This window comes from Carcharhinus amblyrhynchos, chromosome 4, assembly GCF_965287045.1.
Source record: "Carcharhinus amblyrhynchos chromosome 4, sCarAmb.v2.hapA, whole genome shotgun sequence".
Classification (NCBI taxonomy): Eukaryota; Metazoa; Chordata; class Chondrichthyes; order Carcharhiniformes; family Carcharhinidae; genus Carcharhinus; species Carcharhinus amblyrhynchos.
The window spans coordinates 19,120,789-19,148,123 of record NC_137327.1 but is presented as its reverse complement, the minus strand read 5'-3'; the positions used below and the strand labels follow the sequence as shown (position 1 = coordinate 19,148,123).

General features: G+C 43.4%; 1 protein-coding gene and 1 long non-coding RNA gene across 2 annotated transcripts; one reads left to right on the top strand and one right to left on the bottom strand.

Moving 5' to 3' along the window:
• Window positions 1–1,873: 1,873 nt before the first annotated feature.
• Window positions 1,874–10,009, bottom strand: LOC145342520 (uncharacterized). Its single transcript, XR_013886551.1, has 2 exons — window positions 9,910–10,009; window positions 1,874–2,021 (listed from the first exon to the last, which is right to left on the bottom strand). It is a non-coding gene; the product is annotated as an uncharacterized LOC145342520 (long non-coding RNA).
• A 160-nt stretch (window positions 10,010–10,169) lies between these two features.
• chmp1a (charged multivesicular body protein 1A) lies at window positions 10,170–25,072 on the top strand. The gene is made up of 7 exons (XM_080186768.1): window positions 10,170–10,251; window positions 18,003–18,022; window positions 18,846–18,923; window positions 19,757–19,903; window positions 21,049–21,177; window positions 21,404–21,597; window positions 22,216–25,072. Exons 1-7 carry the CDS (start codon window positions 10,245–10,247, stop codon window positions 22,235–22,237), a joined length of 597 nt encoding a protein of 198 aa, XP_080042894.1. The 5' UTR covers window positions 10,170–10,244; the 3' UTR covers window positions 22,238–25,072.
• The last annotated feature ends 2,263 nt before the right edge of the window (window positions 25,073–27,335 follow it).

Below are 27,335 nucleotides of genomic sequence, written 5' to 3'. Positions count from 1 at the left end.
GACCAAATGTTTCCTCCTAAGGGGAAATCTAGGTCACAAGTATAGGTTGAGAGGTCGTAGATTTAAAGCTGAAATGATGAGGAACTACTTCTTGCAGAGAGTGGAGGATTTGTGGAACTCACTGCCCTATAGCACAGTGGAATCTGAATTGTTGAATGGTTTCAAGAAGTAGGTAGATATATTCCCCAATTTAAAAAACAGGATAAGGGGATATGGGGAACAGGTGGGGAAGTAGATTTAAGACCAGGGAGAGATCAGCCACGATCTGATTGAATGGTGGAGCAGGCTCGAAAGGCTGAATTTGCTGACTTCTGCTAATTCTGATGTTTGCTCCCATGCTTATGGGCCGTTTTCTCCTGCAGGTCGGTTGGGAGGATTGAAAGCCTGATAACTGGAAGGGCCATGGACGTCGGAGCGATCAGGTGGTGTATGTTGGCAAGCATGGGGGGTTATGATGGGGTTGTTAGAGCAGTTGGAGGCAGGCGCTGGGGGGTGGGTGGGGTCGGTTGCTGGGAGGTCACAGGGTGTCAGGATGTGGATCGACATGGAGATCCCAGGGGCAACAGACGTGCCTGATGCCAGGACAGGATGGACTCTCTTCCTTGCTGACCAAAGGAGGCATTCAGTTTCCTCCGGTACTGGATCCCGGTCCATCACACCAGTACGTAGGCACTCACTGTCATTGCCATGGCCTCCCAGGCCGCATTGCCGGCCTAGCCCCTGGGCTGTTCACCATCCAGCGGGAAGAAAATATCTCTCCTCCACGACGTCCAGCCACAGTCTCAGCTCTCCTTCTGTGAAGTGTGGTGTTGCTCTCTGCAGTGACATTTTCCTAGTGTGACTGACTGAGAGTTTATCATTCGCGTTTAAATGCAGCTTGGTCTTGTTAATGACGTATGGTCACTTTGGCCAGGTCATACACCTGGAAGGTCCAAAAGTGAGAATTGTAAGATGGCTCTTTCATTGCACTAAGTTGAAAGATTGCGATGCGGGAAACACCAAAAACAAACCAGTGCACTGGACTCCTGTTTTCTCACTGTTATGACACTTCGAAGCTTTTTTTGTAAGATCGTGCCCAAATTGTCATAGAAGTCTCGAAAAGTCTAAACCTAACCCTGACGTTCCACACTGGTTTTCTGGGCGAATTTGGCACTGCAATCTTCCCATACTCCATCCGTTTTTCTGACAGCAAGGAAATTTGCATCAGTGGGAGGGGGGTGGCGATGGGGTGTTGGGTGGACACAGCCTGAGTGACATCTACAGACTGCTCGGAGCGCCATTGCACAGAACTTCCCGATCTGCCAGTGAACTGGGAGACTTCTTCCCCATCATTGGTGGCATTGTTACTCCCATGATCATGGGGGCATAGTTTCCCCCCCCCCCGCAACCCCACTGACCAGTCGCTTTGCAGAACTACCCCCTGCATAAGCCATCCACTTTCATAGCCCTGCCCCCATCATCTCAGCACTGCCCTGGCTCACTTATGGTGCCCAACTGATGCTCAGTGACCATTGCCAGGCCATGCCCCCTACCACCCAGGAGCTTCGACGGCCTTCCCCTCACCGTTGAGGGGGAAGATTGCGGAAGGCTGGGAGAAGCCATGCGGGAGCAGGCAAGTGGTGTTAACTCTCGTTAGTTTTATGTTAATCAGAAGCTGATCCCACTGGCAAAACAGAGCCGGAAGCAAACCATCCTTGGCACTATCTTCCTGGCTCGCCACACATCTGGCGAGCTGGTAAGATCATGCTTTAAGTGTCTATTCAGTACCTTTCAATCATATAGACAACTGTCTTAGCGATTTCAAATTACACATGGACACGAGGGTGTAAGCAAATTTTTGTATGTCTTCATAAAGAAATGCATTTTCAAAATATTAAATTTGTTCTCACGATTTATAAGTCGTTTTTCTTTAAAACAATGTTGACAGTCTTATTTTGTATGCCGAGGAACCCTTGGAACTGCATCTTTTGAACTTCTCTCAACAGAAAAGTCTGCATTTAGCGAACTACTCGAGGATGGAGCTGTAATTACAACTGTAGGAGGTGTTAATTGTCTGTCTTTCTTGTCTTTATGTTTCTGGAGTTTACCTAAAGAGATTATTTTAAAAAAAAGTCATCAAAGCCCAAGTACCACCAAATAAAATGTTTAACAGAATTCCCTAATATAAGTAAGTGGTGTGGCCTTTGACTTTCTTTGCATTCTATGGTCTGTATTTCTTTCCCATTTTATTCAATGAACTGTGCTCTAATTCTTAAAATCAGATGAAATGGCAATTCCAAAACTATTCTGATTATTTACCCACTGGAAAATCTGAGGTGATGCTCCATCTACTTGAATTCTGCTGACCTAGCGACCAACAACATTGACAGCCTTAACTTGCTTCAAAAAAGTTACCCTTCATTGAGTGAAATATGACTTTCACTTGCACTTATAATCTCTACTTTTTAATACGAGTTACCAAAGTAGTTTGCATTATACTTTACAGTATGTTTAGTCCATCCAAAAGGTCCTGTTTAACAAACTTCACACTAGATTGAGGAGGTTATACATTTCCTGGATGCACGTCCCCCTGAGGACTAAGTTCTTATTCTTCTCTGCATTTTCTCCAGTATTTTTACATCTCTTTGTAGAATGAACAAAATAGTCCAAATGTAGTTCGATCCAGGCTCTGTATGATTTTGGTGCCACAGTGGTTAGCAATGCTGCCTCACAGTGTCAGGGACCCGTGTTCAATTCTGATCTTGGGAGAGTTTTCCGTGTCCGTGTGGAGTTTTCACATTCTCCCCGTGACTGCGTTGGTTTGTCCAGGCGCTCTGGTTTCCTCCCACACTCAAAGATGTGCAGGTGAGGTGGATTGGCCATGCTGAATTGACTCTTCGTGTCGGGGGTAGCAGGATAAATGTGTTGGGTTATATAGATAGGGCCTGGGTGGGATTGTCTTTGGTGCTGGTTCAATGAGCCAAATGGCCTCCTTCTGCACTGTAGGGATTCTATAATTGTGCACACATTTACTATACATGCAGTAAACTATTGTTCTATTATTCTGCCAATATTTTATTAGCTTTTATTAATTACTTCACCCTATTGTCCAAACATTGACAAAAGCACAATGACTTCAAGGTCCCTCTCATTTTTCCTGTGTTAATTTTCTTCTCTTCCTTCTGTACTTGTGTCTCATTATTTCGCCCATTGTGCAAAAGTTTGAGCCATAATATTTATTTTGCTCTTTGGTTGCAAATAAAACTAAGCAGCAATAGCAGTCCAAGTACTGACCTGTTGTGGAAATCCATTCTTCACTTTCTTTCTCGACTCCACTCTTCTCCAAGAAAACACATTTCACTAACATTTCTGGTTTCCAAATCTTCAAGGCACCTACCTTAACAGTCCCATAACCTACTCTGCATTCTCAAGGCTCAGTTTAATTGGAGGTTGGTCACACAGAAGCTGGTCAAAAGTCTCCTAAGGACAAATAAGTTGATAATTACCACTTTCCTAGTTTGGGTGACACTGATTCTGAGGCCACTATTTGAAAATGTCTGACGACCTGCTGGCTGGGAGAAGACTGGAGCAGGGAGGATAAAATATCAGGAAGAAACTACATTAAATTGTAATATGTAGAAATCAGGCCATGGACAAAGTTCACAAACGAGTGAAATGGGGGCCTGATTCATGCAAAGTTGTGACTGGATCACATCATGACTTAGTACATGAGGAGGCACAACCTATGGGAGTTCCAGGCAGCTGATTTGAGATGCAGATGCTGAGTATCCAAGCTAAATGGTTCTTTAAGCACACCTTGTGGGTCGAAAGAATAGGAGTGCCTCTCTTCCCACTGAAGAAGCAGTTGGCTTCTCCCAGTCTCATTCCATAGCACTCTACTTTCCCTTCTGATCACCAACCATCCCCAGCCCTCCAAACTGGAGGTGCTCCCCACCCCCACCCCAGCAACCTCCTGATAATCTGAAAAAGACGGATTCTGAGGGTCCTTGGCCATGCCTGCCTGCCACAAGTGTACTTCCCCTTTACATAAGAATATAAGAAATAGGAGCAGGAGTAGGCCATCTAGCCCTACGAGCCTGCCCCACCATTCAATAAGATCATGGCTAATCTTCCACTTACCCGCCTGCTCCCCATAACCCTTAATTCCCTTATCGATCAGAAATCTATCTACCTGTGACTTAAACATATTCAACAAGGTAGCTTCCACCGCTTCAATGGGCAGAGAATTCCAGCGATTCACTACTCTGAGAGAAGTTCCTCCTCGACTCTGTTCCAAACTGACCCCCCCCCCCTTATTTTGAGGCTACGTCCTCGAGTTCTTGTTTCCTTTCTAAGTGGAAAGAATCTCTCTGCCTCTACCCTATCTAGCCCTTCATTATCTTATATGTCTCTATAAGATCACCCCTCAGCCTTCTAAACTCTAACGAGTACAGGCCCAATCTACTCAATCTCTCCTCATAAGCTAACCCCCTCATCTCCAGTATCAATCTGGTGAACCTTCTCTGTACTCCCTCCAAGGCCAATATATCCTTTTGCAAATAAGGGGACCAAAAATTGCACACAGTACTCCAGGTGCAGCCTCACCAGTACCTTGTACAATTGCAGCAAGACCTCCCTGCTTTTATATTCCATCCCCGTCGCGATAAAGACCAACATTCCATTTGCCTTCTTGATCATCTGCAGACTGAGTTTTTGCAATTCGTGCACAAGGACCCCCAGGTCCCTCTGCACCGTAGCATGTTGTAATTTTTCACCGTTTAAATAATAGTCCATTTTACTATTATTCCTTCCAAAGTAGATAATCTCACACTTGCCAACATTATACTCCATCTGCCAGATCCTCACCAACTCACTCAGCCTCTCTGTAGACTTTCCACACCCTCTACGCAATTCGCTTTCCCACTCATCTTCCTGTCAAACTTTGTTACCCTACACTTGGTCCCCTCCTCCAGGTCGCCAACCTACTTAGTTACCTGTTGGGAGGGAGACGGTCCGACAAAATGCTAAGAATTGGCAGAGCCTCCACATCCCTGGTCTTCAAGTTGATTTCAGCTTTTCCTGCACCACCCCTAGCATGCCGGCAATATCCGGGCCCAAGTGTCTGTTTGGGACGCTTCATAGAAGAGAAACATACTGCCTCTGCTATAGGGAGACTTGATAAAAGGACTTTATACACTCTACTCACCATCCTAACCCCATTTCACTGTTGATGGCAGTGCCTTTGTTTGCTTAGGTCCTAAACTGCACAATTTTATCTCTATGCCTCTCCATCTCCATTAAGACACCCCTTAAAATCACAGATCTGAGGCCAGAATTGAACCCGTGTCCCTGGCGCTGTGAGACAGCAGTGCTAACCACTCTGCCACCGTGCCACCCATATAACCACCATCTCCCCAACTGGCTTCTGTGATGGTGTGGATTTCAAAAAAGGGCCCAGGTAGATCACACTTCTGGTTGAAGGTGGTTGCAAATGGCTTGTACTGTCTTCTGCACTTGTGATGGCCTCGCCCATCATTAAGAGTAGAATAATAATTTATCCTCCTCTATCTGCCAGTTGTTTAATTGTCCATCACCATTCACAACTGGATGTGGCAGAACTTTGATTATGGAATCACTTAATTCTATCTATAGCATGTTGCTTCCTCTCTTAATCATGTATATGGTGTTATAGCTTCACCTAGTTGGCATCTAAAATTTATGTACTGCTGGCCTGCTGTCAATATGAAGAAGTTGCAATTCATCAGCTGAAGTGGGTGCAATACGTAGCAATTAGAAGAGATCCTTGCCCAAATTAAACATGATGCCATAAAATTTCAGCATCTGTGGAGTCAATGTTGTCCACTCCTTGGGCCATTCCGTCACAATAGTACACTACTGTGCCACCACCATTGGTGGACTTGTTCTGAGAGTAGGAGTTGATGGAGGAATCTAACATATTGGCTGAAAGATATGATTCCGTGAATATTCATATGTAAAGTGCTGTTGGACTAGTCTGGTCAATATTACTAATGCTGGCTTTTTAATTCCAAATATTGACCAGACTAGTCCAGCAGCAGTTTGAATGGATGTTATGTTAAGATTTGAACTAATGTCTCTGGATCATCAGTCCAGTAATACAATCACTAGATCACGGTGTCTGTGCATGCCCTGTCTATTCAGAATCTATCTCTGCTTCTCTGCTTTCAATGAAATAAATAACCCAGCCCCCACTGCATTCTGGAGAACAGAATTCTTCAGACTAATGACCCACTGAGGAAAAAAAATCTCTGCCTTAAAGGGGAGACCCCTTATTTTAGAAGTAAGGGGAAGCATCCTCCCAGTATCCACTCTTATCAGGTCCCTTCAAGATGAACTTATATGTACTATAAGACCTCGGATATAAGATCACCTCTGATTCTTTAAACTCCAATGGACATCAGCCCAACCATTTCTTCATAAGACAAGGCCTTTATCCCAAGAATGAGTTAAATGAATCATCTTTTACTGCTTTTGATACAAGGAGCTTTGCTAAGAACATGGACCAATTGTGAGGATCCCTCTGCCTCAAGAGTTGAGAATGGCAAATTGATATAAGGGGAACTCTCCCACCATTTTCCCTTTTTGGCACAAATCCACCTTGGACCTCACATCAGCTGGAGGAAGCTAGCTCTGCCATTCACAAGAGACTGTGAACTATGAAGCAGAGCCTCTGCCTTTGAATCCCATCTATATTGCAAAACTATTATTCCCTTCTGTCCTGGTCATTTCCCAACTAACATTTTTTTATCCTATTCTATTGAGTACACACAGAATCCCACAGCAGGGAAGGGTGATGCTAACCTTCATCCCAATGGGACTAAAAGACACAGAGGTGAAGATTTTCCTATTGTTGAGTAAAGCTTTGGTCAGGCCACATCAAGGGAATTGCACTCAGGAATGATAGGTTGCTTTGGAGAGGCTGTAGTGTAGTCCTAGAATTCTCCAGAGAATTCTAGCACTAAAAGTGTTAAATTATGAGGACAGGCTGCATGAAGGGGAGCGGGAAGGGCAGGCAGAAAAGTGGACTTCAGATCACAATCTGGTCAGCCATGATCTTACTGAACAGCAGAGCAGGTTTGAAGGGCTGAAATGCCTACGCCCGTTCCTGAGTCCTTTGAATTGATTAATTATTGTCGCGTACTGGTATACATTGAAAAGTCTGGTTTCTTGCACCGCTATACAGACAAAACATTGTATTCATGAAGTACATACGGGAGGAAAGGACAGAGTGTAAAATACAGTGTTGCAGTTACAGATGGGGTGAAGAAAAAGATCAGCTTAATATATATGATAGGACCATTCAAAAGTCTGATGACAGCAGGGCAGAAGCTGTTCAAGTCTGTTGATCCATGATTTCAGACTTTTGAATCTTTTTCCTTACAGAAGAAGGTGGAAAACAGTATATCCAGAGCGGTTGGGATCCTCGTTAATGCTGGTTGCTTTCCTGAAATGTAGACAGAGTCAATGGATGGGAGGCTGGTTTGCATGATGGACTGGGCTACATTCACTATCCTTTGTAGTTTCTTGCAGTCTTGGTCAGAGCAGGAGCCATACCAAGCTGTGATACATCCAGATAGGATGCTTTCAATGGTGCATCTGTAAAAGTTGCTAAGAGTCATAGCAGACATGCCAAATTTCCTTAGCCTTCTGAGAAAGTAGTGGCATTGGTAAGCTTTCTTAACAATAGCATTGGTGTGGAGCCATCAGGACAAATTAGTGATCTGAACACCTAGAAATTTGAAGCTCTCAACCGTCTTCACTTCAGCACCGTTGATGTATACGGGGCATGTCCTCCATTACACTTTCTGAAGTCGATGACAATCTCCTTCATTTTATTGACATTGAGGAAGAAATTACTGTCATCACACCATTTCACCAAACTTCTTCACTCAAAGGGTGGTGAATCTCTGGAATTCTCTGCCCGTTGAAGTGGTGGAGGCTGCCTCGCTAAATATTTTTAAGAAGCGGGTTGATGGGTTTTTGATAAGAGAGGGGATTAAGGGTTATGGGGAGAGGGCGGGAAAGTGGAGCTGAGCCACGACAGATCAGCCATGATCTTATTGAATGGCGGGGCAGGCTCGAAGGGCCAGATGGCCTACTCCTGCTCCTATTTCTTATGTTCTTATGTTCTTATTTCCTGTACCCCATCCCATCGTTGTTTGAGATCCGACCCACTATAGTGGCATCATAAGCAAACTTGAAAATGGAGCAGAATTTGGCCAGTCATAAGTGTAAAAAGAGTATATTAAGGGGCTGAGTACATAGCCTTGCAGGACACCGGTGTTGAGGATAATCATGGAGGTGTCACTGCCTATCCTATAAAGACAAGAATCAGACCATTATTAAGCATTAATCCTGGTAAGTAGCTCTGGGCTGGATATCTGGGATTACAGGGTGACAATTACAATGCAGGATGCACTACACAGATGTTCTGCTACACTAAATATAAGATAGATGAGGAAACCTTTGAAACGTGGCATATTCCCAGGCAACTGGAGGCTTGGTACTAGGCTACCTAATCTTATATATTGTTTTGGTGTGTGTACATATTCAAGATGATGGTAGCAATGGTTATTATTATGTTGAATCATGCTGCTCTCAAGAAGATGCTATTTGTAAGAACTTCCTGCTATCTGGCCATCTTGAAGGACTCTAACATTTGCTTATTGGTTCTAAAGATAAGCTAGTAACTACCCTCTTGGTAGAGGGATAAGAGAAATCTTTTGGGTAAAGTTAACTCTCAGGAGGCATTCCCAGCAATACAAGACAAAAAGAGAAAATGCTGGTAAATCATAAAAATCCCACAGTGCAGAAGGAGGCCATTTGGCTCATCGAGTCTCAGTCAACATCAATCCCACCCAGGCCCTATCCAGAAACCCCACACATTTACCCCATGAACATATACATCCCAGGACACTAAGGGGCAATTTAGCATGGCCAATCAACCTAACCAGCACAACTTTGCACTGTAGGAAGAAACCAGAGCACCCGGAGGAAATCCACACAGACACGGTGAGAACATGCAAACTCCACACTGACAGAGAGTGACCCAAGCCGGTAATCAACCCCAGGTCCCTGGAGCTGTGAGGCAATAGTGCTAACCACTGTGCCACCCTGACAGCATCTGTAGGCAGAGAATGGAGCCAACGTTTCGAGTCTAGACGACCCTTCATTAGAGCTCTGCATTGCAAGATCGGAAGCAAGTTAAACCTCCCTAAGGTAAACTCAGTAATAATGCCGAAAGATCAGTGGCTTGAAACATTATTTCTCTCTCCACATATTCTGCTTGACCTGCTCAGTGTGCGTCCCAGAGCCGCTGGTTATTCGTCCCAAATTCTTTTGGGGTCTAACCCTAAGGATGAAGATTCATTAAAATATAGAAACCTTACAGTGCAGAAAGAGGCCATTTGGCCCATCAAATCTGCACCAATCACAATCCCACCTAGGCCCTACCCCCATATCCCTACATATTTACCTGTTAATCCCTCTGATTTACGCATCGTGGGACTCTTAAGGGGAAATTTTTAGCATGGCAAACCAACCTAACCTGTACATCTTTGGACTGTGGGAGGAAACCAGAGCACCCGGAGAAAACCCGCGCAAACACAGGGAGAAACTCCACACAGACAGTGACCCAAGCCAGGAATCGAACTCAGGTCCCTGGAGCTGCGAAGCAGCAGTGCTAACCACTGTGCCACCACGCCGCCTGATTGTAGGCATTGAATTCTTCACAAGACTACGATGATGAAAAATAATTCTGCTGAGGAAATCTTAGATTGAGTGTCTCTGAAAATGTCACTTGTGGAAGGTAAAAATTGTGCAAGAGACAAAAAGTACAGGTGAAAGAAAATTATATTAATCTGCAACACATTTTTTTAAAAAAATACTTGCCTTTCAGTTTACCCTTGCCGTGTTTCACATGGCTGACTGCACCGCCCATGGTGAGTGACCAGGGGAGTGCTGTCACCACACAGCCGACCCACCACCGCCGCCGCGCAGCACTGTCGCTGTGACGGAGCCCTCTGTTGCGCCATCGATGACGTCGGCCCGGGCAGGAGGGGGCGGGGTATTGACGTCATGCGCCGGGCGGCGCGGCGCCACCGCGCTGGTGGGCGGGGCATAGGCCGGGAGCGGCGGTGACGTTACACGGTCTCGCGAGAGCTGGGGGCTGGAGGAAGGAGGAAGCAGCAGCAGCTCTGGGCAACTGGTTCAGTCACTCAGACACCATGGATGGTAATGGGGAAGAGGGGTATGGAGTTAGGTTAATGTTCAAGCTGGGGTAGAGGGAGGGGTATGGGGTATGTATGTGGAGGGGGGAGGCTTGAGGGGTATGTATGTATGGATGGATGGATGGAGGGGAAATGGCTGGGGTGGGATAAAGGGAGGGAATGTGTTGGGGAGTAGGGAGTTAATTTAATATTGACGCTGGCCTGGGGAAGAGGGAGAGAGGGAGTGTGTATATATGTGTATATGTAAAGTGAGGGGGTGTGTATGTGGGGGGACCGTGGGTGGAGTGGGGTGGGCAGAGGGAGAGAGGGAGTGTGTATGTATGTGTTGACCATTCACCCTGTTGTGGCTGGTGGACTCTCCTGTCACTGTGTTTATTTAATCAGCCAGCTTTGCGTTCTGGGGTTAATAGTCAATTGTCAGGGGGTGGATGGGAGACAACATCTGCCCTTGTACTCCATGAGTGAGGGAGGTAAACCAACATCTGCCCTTGTGCACCATGTACTCCATGAGTAAGGGGGGGAAATAAGAACAATATCTGCCCCTGTACACTATGTACCCCCTGAGTGAGGGGTGGGAGACAACATCGGCCCTTGTACATCATGTACTCCCTGAGTGAGGGGACAGGGGTAGAACAACATCTGCCCTTGCACACCATGTACTTCCTGAGTAAGTTGGGGTGGTGGGAGACAACATCTGCCCCTTGTGCACCATGTACTCCATGAGTTTGGAGTGGGGGTGTGGGTTGGAGGGTAGATTAATAGCTGCTCATGTACTCCATGAGGAAGGGGATGTGAACTCCTGGGTCAGATCTGGTGCAGGGAGGTGGTGGAAAGTGTTCTAGGGTGAGGCAGGGATAGAAATTACTTGCATTTGTGCAATGCTTTTCATATAAACATGGAATATAGAAGCAGAAGTAGGCCATTCAGCCCTTTGAACCTTCTCAGCCCTTCATTTTGACCGTGGGTGATCATCAAATTCAGTATCTTGATCCCTCCTTCCCCTTATATCCCTTTAGTCCCAAGAGCCATATCTAATTTCTTCTTGGTTCCTTAATACTCTTTAGCCAGTAAATTACAGTTGAAGTTAAGACATTGTTGTTGTCCAGGGGAACACAGCAGCCAACTTTCAAGCATCAGGTGTCCCATAAACAGAAATAAATTGGATGACCAGACAATGATCTTTGTTTGATGTCCTGGTTGTAGGTTATGTGTTGGCCGGGACAACACCTTGCTCTTTTTGCTTTGTTGAATGGTGCTGGGATTCTGTACATCTTTACAGAATTCAAAATCATGAAGGGCCTGGATAGAAGCTGCTCTCATTGGTGGAAAGGTTGAAAACCAGAGAGTATTTATTTAAGGTGATTAGCAAAGGAAAGAATGGTGAAATGGGATAAAACTATTTTTAACACAGTGGGTGATTAGGATCTGGGAATGCGCTGCCTGATTGTGTGGTGGAGGCAGATTCAAACATGGCCTTCAAAAGGGAATTGGATAATCCTCTGAAAAGGAAGGAATCACAGGGCTACATGGAAGAGGTGGGAAAGTAGCAATGGGTGAATTGATCCTGTAGAGAGCCAGCACAAACACAATGGGTTGAATATCTTTCAGTGCTGTAACCATTCTATGATTCTGAGAAAGCCTTATTTTAATGTATCATCTGAAGAACAGCATCTCGGACAATGCAGCACTATCTTGGTGCTGCACTGCAGTGTCAGCCTCAATAATGTGCTCCATGATCTCATGTGGGGCTTGAACCCATGACTTTCTGACTTAGAAGTGAGAGTACTAACATTGAGCCAAGGCTGGCTGAAACTCAAAGCAACTTTCATTCGTATGGTGCCTTTAACATCAAATCAGTGCGTTATGGTACTACACAGCCATAAGGGAAAATGAACAATGTCCCAAAGTAATAGATAATGGAAAGAGTGACCAAAAACTTCGTTGAAAAAGTTACTTTAATGTGGGAAAAAGACAGGTTTAGGAATAGTCTTTCAGAGTATGAAATTTAGGTGGCAGAAGGCACAGTGGTCAGTACTGAAGAGAAATGAGTCTGAAATGTTGCGTCTGAGGAGCAGAGTTTTATTTATTTAAATGCTTATTTATTTATTAGTCACGCGTAGGCTTACATTTACACTGCAACAAAGCTACAATGAAAGTCCTGTAGTCGCCACACTCTGGCACCTGTTCAGGTATCTTGAGGGAAAATTTAGCATGGTTAGTGCACCTAACCTGCACATCTTTGGACTGTGGGAGGAAACCAGAGCACCCAGAGGAAACCTATGCAGACACTGGGACAACATGCAAACTCCACACAGATGATGGGAATCGAACCCAGGTCCCTGGCGCTGTGGGGCAGCAGTGCTAACCACTGTGCCACCATGCCACCCTGTATGAGTTTGAGTTTGGGTATAGGATTTTTTAGCACGAGAGAAATGATGAAGAAATCTGAATACAATGATAAGAGTATGAAATCTGAGCCATTGAAGGGCTAATGTAAATCAGAGAATAAGGGAAATGTGTTTTGGGCCAGGTGCAGGATGGACTCGAGCAGAGTTTTACACAACTACTGTGTGTGGTGGATGGGAGACAGGTCAAGGTGAATATTAGAATATAAGAACATGCAGAAGGTATCAATGAGTGTTTCGGTTGCAGGTAGACTGAGATAGAACAAAGATGGTTGATATGGGGTTGGATGTTGGTGGTTTTTGTGATGTAGTGGATGTGAGGTTTGAAACTCAGCTTGTAATCAAATGGAACATAAGAACATAAGAAATGGGAGCAGGAGTAGGCCATCTAGCCCTTCGAGCCTGCCCCGCCATTCAATAAGATCATGGCTGATCTGTTGTGGCTCAGTTCCACTTTCCCGCCCTCTCCCCATAACCCTTAATCCCCTCTCTTATCAAAAACCCATCAACCCGCTTCTTAAAAATATTTAGCGAGGCAGCCTCCACCACTTCAACGGGCAGAGAATTCCAGAGATTCACCACCCTTTGAGTGAAGAAGTTCCTCCTCAACTCCGTTCTAAACCGCCTCCCCTTTATCTTGAGGCTGTGCCCCCTAGTCCTACTGTCTTTTTTGAGCGGGAAGAGTCTCTCCACCTCTATCCTATCCATCCCATTCATCATCTTATACGTCTCAATGAGATCTCCCCTCATTCTTCTAAACTCTAGCGAGTACAAGCCTAGTTTATTCAGCCTCTCCTCATAGCTCAACCCCCTCAACTCCGGTATCAGCCTAGTAAACCTCCTCTGCACTCCCTCCAAGGCCAAAATATCCTTGCGCAGGTGCGGCGCCCAAAACTGCACACAGTACTCCAGCTGCGGCCTCACCAATGCCCTATACAGCTGCAGCAAGACCTCCCTACTTTTATATGCAATCCCCCTCGCTATGAAGGCCAGCATCCCATTCGCCTTCCTGACCACCTGCTGCACCTGCAAGCTGGGTTTTTGCGACTCATGCACAAGGACCCCGAGGTCCCTCTGCACCGTCGCCTGCTGCAGTTTTTCGCCACGTAAGTAATAGTCCTTCCTACCATTCTTCCTACCAAAGTGGACCACCTCACACTTGCCAATATTAAATTCCATTTGCCATTTCCTGGCCCATTCGCCCAGCCTATCTAGATCCTTCTGCAGACTCTCCACACCCTCCGCACAATTTGCCTTTCCCCCAATCTTGGTGTCATCAGCAAATTTCGACACCCTGCACTCGGTGGGAACACCTTGCTGCTTACCTTTCCAGGAGGTGATTATCATTAGAATATGACATTGTTCATTTGTATATGTAATTTTCAAACTCTGGTGGTACTCCTGAGCTTTCAACAAGAATAGGCAGCAGGTGCATTTTCCTGGGATGGCAATCCAGGGATTACAGTTCAGCAAATAAGCAATGGTCTTACTGTTTTAATTGTCCAGTGCAAAGTGTTGTTCTGTTCATAACACAAGCAAGAAAATACAGCAATGCCAACCTGGGGATCGAGAGATGATGTCATCAATTCTGATAGCAAAACATTCGGGTACAGTTAGACAAGAAAAGGTGAACTGCATTCAGTTGAATAACACTAAGTGTAATCTTTGGACTTGGAGTTTTTCCTGTGATTTCATGAGGAAACACTTCATTGTGCACTTTGTGGCAGGCTAGCCATGGGAACCAGCCAACCTTGCCAATAATTTAGACTTGTATTTTGCTGCTCTAATTCATGTGACCGGAGCAGCTCCATAGAATGATTTCCAAATATCATCTTGTCGACCAGGTTTACTTGTGATTCTGGAGCTAGGAAATGTTAACACAAATGAGTATGTAACAGCATTCAGCTTGTGTGCTGGCTTTTCTTGGTATGTTTTTTTTTCCCAGATTGACAGATCAGCCACTCCCTGGTTTCCATCTGAAACCACACCCTGTAAGGCAAAGGTGGAGTAAGAGCTATGACCAATTTTATTATTTAGCATACCATTTGGCAAAATATGTGGCAAGGTCTGCAGTATAATGTCTATTGTAGCACCCACTGGAGCACCTTTAATTAATTTTTCTGTTGACTGCAAGAAGGTTTGGTATACAAGACAGTATCCAGCTGAAGTATTTTTATTTATGGGTGCCCCAGATTCTGAATTTTTGTTTTAATACTGAAATAGCAGTTGTGATTAGTGTAATATATATCAAAACATAATGGTGGGAGATCTTTGTATGCCACACATTTAGAACTAACTAGAATATCCAAAATACTGAAGTTAAGTAGTTGGAAGACTGGCTTTTAGGATTGACTAGTAGCAGAAGTAATGCGCTTCACTGGGGGGAAAGAAGTAAAGGTATTTGATTTAGCTTTTAAAAAAAAGCTGGTCATGAAAGTGAGTAGATAACGTAGTGCTGTCTGATTGGAGCTGAAAATCATATTTGCATCGTGTAAATCTAGCTAGTGATGATGTGGAGATGTCGGCATTGGACTGGGGTAAAACAGAAAGAAATCCCATAACACCAGTTTAAAGTCTAAACAGGTTTATTTGTAGCAAAAGCTGCAAGCTTTTGGGACAGCTTGTCCCTTTGTCAGGTGGCTGGGAGTTCTGATCATAAAAAGGACACAAAGACACAAACTCAATTTACATGCTTAATGATTGGAATGTGAGTCTTTACAGCTAATCAATTCTTAAAGGTACAGACAATGTGAGTGGAAAGAGCTTTAAGCACAGGTTAAAGAGATGTGTATTGTTTCCAGGCAGGAAAGTTAGTGAGATTTTGCAAGATATCAGATTACAGATAGTGTGACATGAACCCAAAATCCTGATTGAGGCCGTTTTCATGTGTGCAAAACTTGGCTATCAGTTTCTGATCAGCGACTCTGCACTGTCGTGTGTCCTGAAGGCCACCTTGGAGAATGCCCACCTGAAGATCAGAGGCCGAATGTCCATGACCGCTGAAGTGTTCCCCGACAGGAAAAGAACAGTCTTGCCTGGTGATTGTCGAGCGGTGTTCATTCATCTATTGTCTTAACGTCTGCATAGTCTCCCCAATGTACCAAGCCTCGGGACATCCTTTCCTGCAGCGTATCAGGTAGACAACATTGGCTGAGTTGCAAGAGTATGTACCGTGTACCTGGTAGATGGTGTTCTCACGTGAGATGATGGCATCCTTATCGATGATCCGGCACGTCTTAGAGGTTGCTGTGGCAGGGTTGTGTGGTGTCGTAGTCATTGTTCTCCTGAAGGCTGGGTAGTTTGCTGCGAACAGTGGTCTGTTTGAAGTTGCGCGGTTGTTTGAAGGCAAGAAATGGGGGTGTTGGGGTGGCCTTGGCAAGATGTTCGTCTTCATCAACGAGATGTTGAAGACTCCAGAGAAAATGTCGTAGCCTCTCCGCTCTGGGGAAGTACTGGATGATGAAGGGTACTTTGTCCACTATGTCCCGTGTTCGTCTTCTGAGGCGGTCGCTGCGGTTTTTGGCTGTGGCGCGTCGGAACTGTCGATCGATGAGTCGAGCACCATACCCTGTTCTAATGGTGGCATCTTTCAGTGTCTGGAGGTGTCTGTTGCAATCCTCCTCATCTGAGCAGATCCTATGTATACAGAGGGCTTGTCTGTAGGGGTTGGCTTCTTTAACGTGTTTAGGGTGGAAGCTGGAGAAGTGTAGCATTGTGAGGCGATCCGTGGGCTTGCGGTACAGTGAGGTGCTGAGGTGACCGTTCTTAATGGAGATGCGTGTGTCCAAGAATGTAACCTATTCCGGAGAGTAGTCCATGGTGAGTCTGATGATGGGATGGAACTTGTTCATGTCATCATATAGTCGTTTCAGTGATTGTTCACCATGAGTCCAAAGAAAGAAAATGTCATTGATGTATCTAGTGTATATCATCGGTTGAAGGTCCTGTGTGGTGAAAAAGTCTTGTTCAAACCTGTGCATGAAGATGTTGGCATATTGAGGTGCGAATTTGATCCCCATGGCTGTTCCGTGTGTCTGGATGAAAAACTGGTTGTTGAGCTCTTTAACCTGCACTTAAAGCTCTTTCCACTCGCATTGTCTGTACTTTTAAGAATTGATTAGCTGTAAAGACTCACATTCCAATCATTATGCATGTAAATTGAGTTTGTGTCTTTGTGTCCTTTTTATGATCAGAACTCCCAGCCACTGGACAGGCTGTTCCGAAAGCTTGCGGCTTTTGCTACAGATAAACCTGTTTGGACTTTAAGCTAGCGAGTGTACAGAGTTATGTTGATCTGCAGTGTAGCTGGTGATTCCAGGTGGCTCTTATGAAAGCACCAAAAGTTTCAATTTTTGAACAACCTGTTACGGCCAATGATTGGCATATCATATCATTGGAATTGGGCTTGTGTTTTTCCTCTGTCCCCATTTCTTTCAGGTGTTTTGGAATTTGGGCAGCATGTGCAAGGTGTTCGTAGCCGACTTGCAACTTCCTGCAGCAAAGTTTGAATGTGTCACAGGTCCAGTCATATTATAGTAAAGACCAGCCATTCGTGGGAGTTATGTTTCTGTAATACCTCAAACAGCAAAATTGTGAATGATGACTATGCTTTTCAATGGGAGTCAGTCAGATAGGTTCCAGCAATACAAGGGCAGCATTGTGTTAGTGTGGTTACTGTACAGCAAATTGTGGTACAGTACTGGCATATGACATACATGGGGAGCCTCTGAGCAATGTAAGATGCCTTTAAAAAAATGTTAAGAGACAATCCTAATTTTTTAAAAAAGGGAATTGCCTCAAAACTAACAAGCAAAATCAGTAAACATTTCAAAATTGAACAGAGTCATTATTGCAGCTCTGAACCAAGAGATTCAGATATTTCCAGGCTGGTCCCTCTGTTCAGGCTGCAAACATTACAGGCACCACTTCTTGCCCCTATCAGAAAGGTGCTTCAACAAAGAGAGTTCAACGTCCACGGCCAGGACTAATGGAAGGAATCCTCTTCCAGAGACATCTCCCTGTTAAATCACGTCTAGGTCTCTGCTCTGTCATGGCTGCCATTTCAGAGTGGAAAGAAATTGTGAGTAAGTGAACAGTTGCTCACGATGGGCTATGTGATGTACAAGGGCTTTTGTGTGGGTCAGCGAATACGAGAACAGGCACTTAGGCAGGACTTTAGTAGCTTGTCACACTGTTCGAGGTATGGTAACCTATTTTAGGAATGTAATTAAGATGGTTGTAGCTGGAACAGTATAAATATTTTAAACATGGGGTGCAAATGTTTGATATTTATTATACTATGCAAGTGTGAATAATGGTGGTCATATTTACATTTCCTTTTTTGTTACAGATACTTTGTTTCAATTACGGGTAAGGACAAAAGTTATAATTGCTTTTTTTGGCACTAAAAATGAAAGGTTTTAATATTTCAAAAATGTCAAGCTGGCTATGACGTGATAGTAATACAGAAGTTCTTTATTACAGTGTTTTGTGTGTGTGTGTGTGTGTGTGTGTGTGTGTGTGTGTATATATACAACGTTGATTAATTAGTCCTGATCCACTACCTTTCCTTCATGGTCCACCACCTATTGAGGCTACTTCTGCATTATTGGGATAATGTACCACATGACCTCAAATGCAGGAATGTCGAGGTCTTAGTGACTTTGCTGATTTTAGGCAAAAAAGCCCTTGGTTGCTCCTGTTGGCCTTCTGTGCCTAGGCAACAGAAAGCAAAAGGCCAGGGCTGCTCGACTTACCAATGACCCAGTAATCTCTTCTACCCTCTTTGCCACTGGCATGTTTCTGTATGTGCATAGGATCTGCCTCAAGTCTGCTATCCTTCAGTTGACACTCATTGTTCAGAACCTCACATGTAAAATGACCACTTGAATGATGCACTGGGGATCATGCCAAAAAAAAATGAGGCATAGAAGACTTCACTGAAGAATTTCATGGAGTGTCATAGAATCTTACAGTGCAGAAAGAGGCCATTCGGTCCATCGAGTCTGCACCAACCACAATCTCTCTGAGGCCCTATCCCCATAACCCCATACGTTTACCCTAGCTAATCCCCCTGACACTAAGGGGCAATTTAGCATGGCCAATCCACCTAACCTGCACATCTTTGGACAATTTCTTTTGTCATTGTTTTTTGCTCTATATTGCAGGAAGTTACTTTATAATCTTTTTACAGTTTACATCAAAACAGCTCGAGAGATTGGCGAAGAAGGCAGAAAAAGACTCCAAAGCTGAACAGGCAAAAGTGAAGAAGGTTAGTGCTCACTTTCCATATCTTTATTTGAAGTTTTTCCAGCTACCATTGGCATAGTGGTTAGCACTGCTGCCTCTCAGTGCCAGAGACCCAGGTTCGATTCCCAGCCTCGATTGATTATCTGTGTGGAGTCTGCACATTGTCCCCGTGTCTGGATGGGTTTCCTCCGGGTGCTCCAGTTTCCTCCCACAGTCCGAAATGCTAAATTTTGGCCATGATAAATTCTCCCTCAGGTGCTGAAGTGCGATGACTAGGGGATTTTCACAGTAATTTCATTGCGGTGTAAATGTAAGCCTACTAGTAAACTTTGATTCATAGAATGTACAGTGCAGAAAGGGGCCATTTGGTCCATTGAGCCTCCACTGACAACAATCCCACCCATTTCCTATCCAGGTAATCCCATGTATTTACCCTCTGACACTAAGGGGTAATTTATCATGGCTAATCATTTGCATTAACATTCTATATTCCAAGAATTTTGGTCATGCAGTAAATTCAGATTGGACAGCATTCAGATCCCATTTTGTCACCGTTGGGAGCAGGACTGAATTGTCATAAATATTTTTTAAGTTTCACAAATAGAAATTGTATATAATTAAGTATTACTGTCACTTATTGAAGGATGTCACAGGAAAGGACCATGTAGGTTCACTCATTTAACCTGTACAACTTTGCTTTTGGTGTTATTTAAATTTAACATTTGTCATTTTTTTACTGTGGCTCACATGTATTTTGTCAGCACATGTGTAGTTTCAGTTGTAGCCTTCTGGTTTTAAGCAGCAAAATGCGAAGGTGAAATATTAGAATGGTAACCACCTTCTTTCTTCCTCCAGGCCCTTCAACAAAAAAACATTGAAGGAGCAAAGATCTACGCAGAAAATGCCATCAGGAAGAAAAATGAAGGGTTGAACTGGCTCCGGACAGCTTCTCGAGTCGATGCAGTTGCATCAAAGGTTCAGACAGCAGTCACGATGAAAGGGGTATGAAGTAGCTGTCAGGGACTTGATTTTCTCAAAGAATTCATTATCACGTTACATATATTGATTTTGATATTAATTGGTGCCTATGCACTGTAGTTACACAAATTGTGCTGATGGGAGCTAGAATGCACGAGATAATTATCTCTTTAGCGAGGGTGCAAAGAAGGCTTGCCAGGGTGTTGCCTGGTCTGGAGTGTTTTGGGTATGAGGAGACGTTGGATGGTTTTAACTGGAAGGACAGAAGCTGAGGAGTGACCTTATAGAAACCTACAAAATGACAAGAGGTATAGATGGGGTGATGGATAATCAGAGGCTTTTTCCCAGGGCGGAAGGGTCGACTACAAGACGGCACAGGTTTAAGATGAGAGGTGGTAAGCTTAGAGGAGATGTGCGGAGGAAGTTTTTCACACAGAGGATGGTGGGTGTGTGGAACACACTGCCATTGGAGGTGGCGGAAGCAGGCACGTTAGCAACATTCAAGGTGTATCGTGATAGATACACGAACGGGAAGCGAACAGAGGGATAGAAATCGTATATCAGCGCAGGCTTGATGGACTAAAGGGCCGATTCCTGTGCTGCATTGTTCTTTGTTCTACCCAATGTGTCTCTATTACACTAATCTTATTCTCAGGTAGCCTAGCAAGGTGAAATTAGCCTTTTACTGAAACTTATGTCAGAATGCTAGGCAAATCAGCTTAACTTTGTATCTAAGATAGTATTATCATGTCACTGCTCCCTCCTCATACATGTTAAGAGTTTTGGTGAAGCAAAGAGATTTGCAAGAGATGGAGAGAAAGCATTGGGTCCTTGGAGGCAGTTACATCAGTGGAGAAACAGTGCAGGGTGAAGTGAAATTTGTTGAAGATGTTATCATTGTTACTATGCTGTCTCAGTTTTGTACCACAGATGATTCTCGATAACTCTAACAAGGGGGCATAATGAATTTGTGTTTAACTGTAGGGAAAGTTAAACCAAAATAATGTACACTTAAGCTGAGTGTGTAAATTGGTTTTGAGACAAATGCAATGTTTTTGCAACGTGATTCATAATTGAAACCTAGGCAATGGGACCCATAGACCTGTTGACGATATCTGAGACTGACCAACTTGGAATCAGACTTGGACGTATTTTCTTCTGATTTCCAGGTTACAAAGAATATGGCGCGCGTAACACAAGGACTGGACAAGGCACTGAAATCGATGGACCTACAAAAAATTTCTGCTGTAATGGACAAATTTGAACAACAGGTTCAAAACCTTGATGTCCATACTTCGGTGAGTACTTTTTATATAGTTGAAGATGACAGTGAAATTTGTATGCGTTTTTGATCCTCTATTTGTCTTTATTTTCTCTAATAAATGTTTTAGTTCATTGTATGCATGCTGTTGGGAAGGTTCTTACTGTTTCCCTTTATTTTCTACCTGTCTCTATTGTTCAGCATAAATGCTTGCTTAACTTTATTACTGCCAGGTTTACTAAGTGGCATATCTATACTTCTAGGTGATGGAGGACTCCATGAGCTCTGCAATGACACTGACCACTCCTCAAGAACAGGTCGATAGTCTCATTATGCAAATTGCAGAGGAAAATGGTCTGGAGGTCATGGACCAACTGAATCAACTTCCAGAAGGTGCAGCGTCCCTTGGTGAATCCTCCGTTCGTGAACAGGACAAGGAGGACCAGCTTTCAAAAAGGTGGGAACTGTGGGGCTCTTGCATTGGTTAGGCTTGTCATTTCACCATCTACCATCGAAGGACAGCACAACTATCAATCTTGTTCCAAGACAGAGTCCTTGTTCAGATTTGATATTCTGTGCCCCCATCATTACAACTACTTCTCCCTTGACTCGAAGTCTGTGCCTACAGGCCTGCCTATTGGAGTTGGACTGTGTAGGAACTCTGGAGGTTATAGACTCTAATCACTGTGGGGGGGGGGGGGGGGTGATGGGATTTTCCAGTCCCACGCAGAGGTCCGTTGACCTTGGAGCTGGATTTTCCAGTTTTGGGGGTGAGCGTGGCCGGAAAATTCCGCCCATCGTTTTTGTCTACGAAATCAGCACTGATCTGGCCGCTTTTCCAAAACTGTCATTCAAACCTAGTGAATCTTCCACTTTTTGCACAAAATTTAGCATTTGAATAAACATTTTCCCCACCATTTTGCCAATTCTGTCATCTCCCTCCCCTTTCTTCCTGTCCCAACCTATGTCGTAAGTCACAAATCTAAGCTTTGTTTAAATACTTGAAAACTACAATTTGAATAAGTAATTTTAACTTTTCCTAATGGTCTTGTTGCTTTTCAATGTTCCCTTCCAGATTGGCTGCTCTGAGGAATTGATGGAGTTGGTGTCTAATCCTGAATTACTGACTATATGATCCTGCAACATCTTTTGTACGTGTTCCAGTGGTACCTAACTGTACAATCTGTAATAGCCAAAAAAATTACTTTCACTTACTAGTCTGGTTGCTTTCCCTTTTAAACGCTTATAAAAAGCTAACCTGAATTAAAGCGAATATGTATATTAAAGGGTGAGCTTTTATGGGATGTGTAGATATTAAAAATCATAATTGCTACCAGTGAATTTAAAAGAAAATGGTTTGTTTCTAACAGACAAGTCCTATATGCTCATTGATATGATGTACAGATGCAAATTGACTTACAAGCATGCTTTAGACCTGCAGTGAAAGTACGATGTTAGGCTGCACACTTGTAGCCTTGATTCTACGAGCCACATGACTTGACTATTATAAGGACTGCATTGTCACAGAATCAATGACCACCTGAAGTTTTATTAGATGCTTTATAAAATTGTTTTTCAGACTATTGATTTGGCAATTTTTGCAAATGTCTTCATGAGCTGAGGGTGGGGGGGGGAATGGGGAAAGGAAAAAACATGAAATATCTGAAGATTATTTATTCTTCTGTCTATGCCTTCTGAAGTGAACTTTTCCTGCAAAATATGCACACTCTTCTTGTAGACTGTCATTTCCAATGAGATGTGTTGATGTCTCTGCATGAGCAATAGGCAAAAGAGCGGGTAACAGAATCTCCTTTTATGCTGTAGAGAATAGGATGGCGGCCTACTCAAGCCTTGCATGCTTTTGGTAGATATCTTTTGTTTTAGAACTTTGACAAACAATTGATTTTATCCTGTGAGCAGTCCCAAAGCCTCTAATATCATTTATGAGGCAGGTTTGGTACCATTGCTCTGTTGACTGAACAGGAACTCTAACAGAGTTGAAGAACTGCAGTTCTACAAGCAGCTAAGAAATTTGAACAAAATCCGGCCTTATTTTTAAAAAAGTGCCTCCTGTGTAATACCTGCCTCTTTTTCTAAAAATGCCGATATATTAACAATATTAATTTGAAATTTTTACTTGTGCAACTACTCACTGATTGCAATTAACTGCTTTCTGTATGATTTGTTAACTCAAGTAGTTGGTGTATGATCCCCTTGATAACCTACAGCATAATTTATTTGCATGAACCTGTCAAACTGTAATTTGAATGTGTACAGTTGAGACTTGGAGAAATGAGATCATTCAGAGTTGGGGAAGCAAATCAGAGATAAAATCCCCTTTCAAGAGTCCCCTGTTCAACATGACAGTAAGCATGGAGTCGCAGGTTTTGTAATGGTGCTTTTGGAGATTGTCTACAAAAGTTTAAACCTTTAGGAAATATTCATTGTCATGTTGAAGGCACACTAAAATTATCGACTCTAATGTGATATCAGGTTACAAGATTTCACTGCTCCATGTAAAATCTTGTCAGAAATACTTAACGATTTGTTTTATTTACGGGGTATCTTTGATTTTAAGCTGTAGCCCATAATCAGTTCAACAAGTAGCCTAGGCCTGGGTTCATCCAATTGTGCTTTAACTGCAGTCTTTAGATTATGGACATTGCAACACAGCCAAGTCCATCTCAACACTATCTTTGCCTCATTCAAAAGAGCTATTGAGGTGAAATCAAGGACTAAAATTGTCGGTTTTTTTAAGAACTCAGTGGTCTACTAATTTATTTTTTATACAAGGTCACCATGATAATACAGTGAATTCTACATGTAGACAATTTGCTGCTCAATTTTCAACAGTTTAGGTCAAACTTTTTTTTTGGGTAGAATTCCTTTTCCAAAATAGGCTGCAGTTTTGAAAATAACTTAAAAATGTGACTGAACTAACCAGGATATTAGCTCTCTTTAGGGTGGCACAGTGGTTAGCACTGCTGTCTCACAGCACCAGAGACCCGGGTTTGATTCCCGGTTTGGGGTCACTGTCTGTGTGGAGATTCACATTCTTCCTGTGTCTGTGTGGGTTTCCTCCCACAGACCAAAGATGTGCAGGTTAGGTGCATTGGCCATGCTAAATTCCTCAGTGTACCCAAACAGGCACCAAAGTGTGGCGACTAGGGGATTTCACAGTAACTTCATTGTCGTGTTAATGTAAGACTACTTGTGACACTAATAAAAAAAAAACTTTTTAATCAGCAAGCCTGTTTGATATGCCCCAAAAACAGTAACGCTAAAGTTGCTGGTCGAGTGCTAATAGACTCCCCTCTTAACCTATAAGTAATGCCTTTAAATTATTTCGTTACACGTGTTTCCGGTGGTGCCTGATTACTGGCGTAAACTTGAACGTTGACATAGTCACAGACCATAAAGGTTGCTTAGAGCTACTTCCTGAGAAGCATGTTCAGCAAGATTGCCTAACTGTTGGAAATCCTTTAAAATACTCAAGCTCTGTAGTTCCCTTAAATAGAAGCAGCAAATGCTGAAAATACTTGGGCAGCACTGATGGGAGAATCAAAACTGATGAAAAGTCAGCAAACTGACATTAACTCCCAATAGTATTTCCAGCATTTTCTGTTTTTACTTTGGATTTTCAGCACCTACAGCTTTTGTCTGCTCTCATTAATTCAAGTATATAATAGTAATATCAGTAAGTTTGCTCTTTAGATTCTTTCAAACACTTTAAATAGGTGCCTGGCATTTTTTGTATTGCCTTTTGAGGTAAATATATTCTGTTGATATATTGTGTTCAATATGTTTGTTTTTGGTTGGGTTCTCATTTTTTTTGATGGATAATTTGATTATTTATGTGCAAATAAATGTGGAAGTTAATTTCAGATTTAGTTTTAATGTGTTTATATCTTGAAATAAAGAATTAAATCCTATCTGCAGTTTGCTGTTTTTATTAGTAGAGGTTATTAAGCCACTAGGTGGTGTATGTGTAGCATTCTGGATTTGCTTCAACCAAGTTAGAGCACATTCTGAGACATCAACATCAGATCTAATTGATTAAAGGAACTATCTGGCTTCCAGCCAACACATGTATTATTAAGTAAAACCATGACATATTCTCCCGAGTTATTTTGCCAAGTTTGTTTTTCCATTAGCAATGTTACCAGCGGTTCTAATTTATAAATCTACGCTTTTTATTTGTACTTGTTTTCCACCTTAAGACAATGACTCATTAGATTTAATTTCTATATGCTGCAACAACCTTCGGGTTATTTTATAGAAATAACTATCTGTTTTGGCAGGCTCCAAAGAAAGCAGGCCATTTGGCACAGTAGTATACAGTTGGAAGGGAATTCCCTTGGAAGTCCTTAACATCGACTCCAGACCTCATGAAGTCTCATAGCTTCAGGTTAAACATGGACAAGGAAACCTCTTACTGATTACCATCTTCCTTTGGCTGATGAATCAGTATCCCTCTGTGTCGATCAACAACTTGGAGGAAGCATTGAGGGGACAAGGGCGCAAAATGTGATCTGGATGGCAGATTTCAATGTCCACCGCTCAGTAGCAACACTACTGATCGAGTCCTAAGGGTATAACTGCTAGATTGGGCTGCAACAGGTGAAATAACCAACAAAAAGAAATAGCATACTTGACCTCATCCTTACCAATCTGGTGGCTGCAGATGCATCGATCCATGATAGTGGTAAGAGTGACCATCGCACAGTCCTTGTGGAGTCAAAGTCCTGCCTTCATCTTGAGAATAAGCTCCTTTGTGTTGTGTGGCAGTATCGTGTGCCACTAAACAGGCAGACTTTGAGCAAATCTAGCAACTCAATACTGGGCATCCATAAGGCACTGTGGGCCATCAATGGCAGCAGAATTGTACACCGGCACAATCTGCAACCTCGTGGCCTGGCATATCCCCCACTCAACCGTTACCATTAAGCCAGGGGATCAACACTGGTTCAATGGATGGTGCAGGAGGGCGTGTCGTGAGCAGCACCAGGCGTACCTAAAAATGAGGTGTCAAACTGGTGAAGCTGCAACACAGGACTACTTGCATGCCAAATGGCAAAAATAGCAAGTAATATACAGAGCTGAGCGACTCCACAACCAGTGGATCAGATCTAAATTCTGCAGTCCTTTCACATCCAGTCAAGAATGGTAGTGGACAATTAAACAACTGATTGGAAGAGGAAGCTCTACAAATATCCCCATCTTCAATAATGGAGGAGCCCAGTACATCAGTATAAAAGATAAGGCTGAAGTATTTGCAGCAATCTTCAGCCAGAAGTGCTGAGTGAATGATCCATCTCGGCCTCCTCCAGTGGTCCCCAGCATCTCAGATGCCAGTCTCCAGCCAATTTGATTCACTCCGTGTGATAGCAAGAAAAGATTGGAGGCCCTGATAACATTCTGGCAATAGTACTCAAGACTTGTGTTTGAGAACTTGCTGCTCCCCGAGCCAAGCTCTTCCAATATAGTTGCAACATTGGCATCTACCCAACAATATGGAAAATTACCCAGGTATGTCCTGTACACAAAAAGTAGGACAAATCCAACCTGGCCAATTACCACCCAATCAGTCTACTCTCGATCATTAATAAAGTGATGTAAGGGGTCATCAACAGTGCTATCAAGCAGCACCTGCTCAGCAACATACAGACTCCACACAGACAGTGACCCGAGGCTAGAATTGAACCTGGCTCCCTAGCACTGAGGTAGCAGTGCTAACCACTGTGCCAACATGCCACCCAGATGCTTGGCCATCAACCAAAGAACTATTTGTTGGCCAATTTTCAATACTTTTGTACTCTCTGTGAATGGAATGCTTTGTCTGTATAGCGTGCAAGAAACAATACTTTTCACTGTATGTTAATACATGTGACAAAATAAAATGAATCAAACCAAAGAGTTGTTCAAAGAAAATGAAGCAAAAAGGAATCTCTCTTTTAATTTCCCTATGGTGTTTCTCCAGGATTACACATTGCAGTGGTCTTCAATCCTGGAGGGTTGACAGCACTATTATATGTCAGCATAATCACTCAACTACTGCTCCTGTTCAGAGTGCCATCGTTTATTGTGTATCAAATAAGGAACTTGAACAATGCTCATCTCCACTGCTCTGCTTTCCAGCTGGAGAATCCGTGTGGAGTATTTGTGGTGGTCACAGGCAAATCTTTTAAAGTGACA